Genomic DNA, 3,858 nt, shown 5'->3' with positions numbered 1-3,858 from the left:
GGGAAAGGGGGTCCGGCCCCCCCCCCCCGAGCCCCGGTCCTCACCACGAAGGGGTTGGTGGAAGCTTTGGCAACGCTGAACCCGCCGAAAGGCAACCCTGGGGGGAACAGGGAGGGTCAGTCGAGGGGGTGGGCAGTTTATATATAAATATATTTAATAGTATTTAACCCCCCCTCAGCTCTCACCATCGGCCTGGAAGGGGCTGGGGAAGCCCCCAGGAACGGGGGGCGAGATGAAGGCAGAGCCTGAAAGAGGGGCACAGGATTGGGACCCCCAGATCCCACCCTGGATGGGGAATGAGGGGTCAGGGGGGTCCAGACCCACCCTGGATGGGGAATGGGGGGTCAGGGGGCCCCCCTGGTTGGAAATGGGGGGGGTCCAGACCCCAGCCTGGGGGTCGGGGGTCACTCACCGCTGCTCTCGAAGGGGTTGGTGGAGGGTCTGGGGGCCACGGGGGCCGTGAAGGGGTTGGTGTAGCCTGGGGGTGGGGGGCACAGGTGTCACCCCTGCGCCCCCCCCTCACTTTGAGGGGTGGGAAATGGGGGGGTGAAGCCCCACTTACCCCCGTGGGGCAGCGCTGGGGGGTCACGGAGGGTCCCGAAGAGGCTGCAGGGGGAGGGGCAGCTGTGAGGGGGGAGGGGAGGGTCCTGCACGGCTGGAAAGGTGTGGGGGGGAGGGGCAGTACCTGACAGAAGCTCCTCCCCCTGTGGGCGGGACAGGGGTGGCCACGCCCTGTGCAGCCACACCCCCTGCAGGTGCAAGAGAGAAGCCATGGGGGGTGGTTCCCAAAATTCCTGAGACCCCTGAGAGCGACAGAGCCCCCCAAAACCTCCCCGTGACGCTCGACCACCCAAAACTCCTTCCCCACCCCCCACTACGAGATGGGGGGGCTCTGTCTCCCCCCTCCCCAGAAACTCCAGGCCCCTCAGGCTGCCACCAAACCCTTCCCCAATGTCCCCACGGCTACTCAAGCCCCCTCCCCAGCCCCCCACAGGGATGGGGAGACCCCGGCCCCCCTCAGGGGGGGGGAGACCCCAGCCCCCCACAGGGATGGGGAGACCCCAGCCCCCCTCAGGGATGGGGAGACCCCGGCCCCCACAGGGATGGGGAAAATAAAATCCACCATTATCCACGCTCTCCTTTCTTTCAGTTAGTACCAACTATTATTCCCTTCCTTGTAGGTCATTTCCCCACAAATTCTCTGCTATCACCTCTTCCCCCATTACCCACTATTTAGGGTAATTTCCCCCCAAATCCCCCTCTGAGCACGTTGTGAGGGGCTGCAGGGGGGGTCCCAGTCCCATTTTTGGGGATCCCATTCTCATTTTTAGAAGGGTCCCGCTCCCATTTTTGGGGGGTCCCAGTCCCATTTTTGGGGATCCCATTCTCATTTTTACCCCCCTCCCCGGCCCCTCACGAAAATAAAATCCACCATTATCCACGCTCTCCTTTCTTTCAGTTAGTACCAACTATTATTCCCTTCCTTGTAGGTCATTTCCCCACAAATTCTCTGCTATCACCTCTTCCCCCATTATTTAGGGTAATTTCCCCCCAAATCCCCCTCTGAGCACGTTGTGAGGGGCTGCAGGGGGGTCCCAGTCCCATTTTTGGGGGATCCCAGTCCAATTTTTTGGTGTTCCTGTTCCCATTTTTAGAGGGGTCCCAGCCCCATTTTTGGTGGGGGTCACAGTCCCATTTTTGGGGGATCCCAGTCCAATTTTTTTGTGTTCCCGCTCCCATTTTTGGGGGGTCCCACCCCCATTTTTGGAGGATTCCAATCCCATTTTTTGATGTTCCTGTTCCCATTTTTAGAGAAGTCCTAGTCCCATTTTTGGGGGGTCCCAGTCCCATTTTGGGGGGATCCCTCTCCCACTCTTAGAGAGATCCCAGTCCCATTTTTTGGTGTTCCCCCTCCCATTTTTAGAGAAGTACCAGTCCCATTTTTGGGGGGTCCCAGCCCCATTTTTGGAGGATTCCAACCCCATTTTTTGGTGTTCCTGTTCCCATTTTTAGAGAAGTCCCAGTCCCATTTTTGGGGGGTCCCAGTCCCATTTTTTGGTGTTCCCGCTCCCATTTTTGGGGGGTCCCAGTCCCATTTTTGGGGGATCCCAATCCCATTTTTTTGGTGTTCCCCTCCCATTTTTAGGGGGGTCCCAGTCCCATTTTTGGTGGGGGTCCCAGCCCCACTTTTGGGGGATCCCAATCCCATTTTTTTGGTGTTCCCCTCCCATTTTTAGGGGGGTCCCAGTCCCATTTTTGGTGGGGGTCCCAGCCCCACTTTTGGGGGATCCCAATCCCATTTTTTGGTGTTCTCGCTCCCATTTTTGGGGGGTCCCAGTCCCATTTTTGGGGATCCCATTCTCATTTTTAGAAGGGTCCCGCTCCCATTTTTGGGGGGTCCCAGTCCCATTTTTGGGGATCCCATTCTCATTTTTAGAAGGGTCCCGCTCCCATTTTTGGGGGATCCCAGTCCCATTTTTGGGGGTCCCAGTCCCATTTTTTGGTGTTCCCGCTCCCATTTTTGGGGGGTCCCAGTCCCATTTTTGGGGATCCCATTCTCATTTTTAGAAGGGTCCCGCTCCCATTTTTGGGGGATCCCAGTCCCATTTTTGGGGGTCCCAGTCCCATTTTTTGGTGTTCCCGCTCCCATTTTTGGGGGGTCCCAGTCCCATTTTTGGGGATCCCATTCTCATTTTTAGAAGGGTCCCGCTCCCATTTTTGGGGGATCCCAGTCCCATTTTTGGGGGTCCCAGTCCCATTTTTTGGTGTTCCCGCTCCCATTTTTGGGGGGTCCCAGTCCCATTTTTGGGGATCCCATTCTCATTTTTAGAAGGGTCCCGCTCCCATTTTTGGGGGATCCCAGTCCCATTTTTGGGGGTCCCAGTCCCATTTTTTGGTGTTCCCGCTCCCATTTTTGGGGGGTCCCAGTCCCATTTTTGGGGATCCCATTCTCATTTTTAGAAGGGTCCCGCTCCCATTTTTGGGGGATCCCAGTCCCATTTTTGGGGGTCCCAGTCCCATTTTTTGGTGTTCCCGCTCCCATTTTTGGGGGGTCCCAGTCCCATTTTTGGGGATCCCATTCTCATTTTTAGAAGGGTCCCGCTCCCATTTTTGGGGGATCCCAGTCCCATTTTTGGGGGTCCCAGTCCCATTTTTTGGTGTTCCCGCTCCCATTTTTGGGGGGTCCCAGTCCCATTTTTGGGGGATCCCAATCCCATTTTTTCGGTGTTCCCCCTCCCATTTTTAGAGGGGTCCCAGCCCCATTTTTGGTGGGGGTCCCAGCCCCATTTTTGGGGGATCCCGCTCCCACTCTTAGAGAGATCCCAATCCCATTTTTTGGTGTTCCCGCTCCCATTTTTGGGGGGTCCCAGCCCCCCAACAAGCCCATTTCCAGCTGCATCTCTCTTTAATAGTGCACAGAACCACGTTACAAAACCCCCCCCGTCCCCACGACGTGCCCGCCGGTCCCGCACGTACCCGCGGCCCTCCCGCACGCGGGGAAGGTCTGGCAGGGCAGGGGGGGCCCGGGCCGCCCCCGGGGCCCCTCGGCGCGCACGGGGATCCCCGAGGGGGGCGGGGCCGCCCCCGCCCCGCCCCGCTCCTCCCGGGGCGGCTCCGGCGCCTCTGCCAAAAGGGGCGAAAGGGGCGGGTCAGTCCCGCCCACGGGGCGTGGCCCCGCCGCAAGCCCCGCCCCGCCCCTGTCACTCACTCTCGGGCTCCTTCCCGCGGCGGGCGGAGGCTCCGCCCCCCCGGCGAAGGGGCGGCTCCTCCTCGCGGGCGAGGGCGGGGCCTGCCGAGGTCACGCCCCCGCGCAGGCTCTCGTAGGCGGGCGGGCGCTTGCCGGGGGGCGGGGCTTCG

General features: G+C 59.7%; 1 protein-coding gene across 1 annotated transcript in view; it reads right to left on the bottom strand.

Moving 5' to 3' along the window:
- LOC121342578 (collagen alpha-1(I) chain-like) overlaps positions 1–3,790 on the bottom strand; it is a gene marked incomplete at its 5' end in the record, with an annotated part of 4,283 nt that extends 493 nt beyond the window's left edge. Inside the window, 7 exons of the mRNA XM_041417102.1 lie at positions 45–97; positions 186–245; positions 413–478; positions 563–606; positions 686–930; positions 3,452–3,624; positions 3,710–3,790. Coding sequence (XP_041273036.1) covers positions 45–97; positions 186–245; positions 413–478; positions 563–606; positions 686–930; positions 3,452–3,624; positions 3,710–3,790 — 722 coding nt within the window. The remainder of the gene's footprint in view (positions 1–44; positions 98–185; positions 246–412; positions 479–562; positions 607–685; positions 931–3,451; positions 3,625–3,709) is intronic.
- Between the last annotated feature and the right edge of the window lie 68 nt (positions 3,791–3,858).

This window comes from Onychostruthus taczanowskii, unplaced genomic scaffold (assembly GCF_017590055.1).
Source record: "Onychostruthus taczanowskii isolate IOZ18803 unplaced genomic scaffold, ASM1759005v1 scaffold543, whole genome shotgun sequence".
Lineage (NCBI taxonomy): Eukaryota > Metazoa > Chordata > Aves > Passeriformes > Passeridae > Onychostruthus > Onychostruthus taczanowskii.
This window is presented reverse-complemented; position numbering and strand designations above follow the sequence as displayed.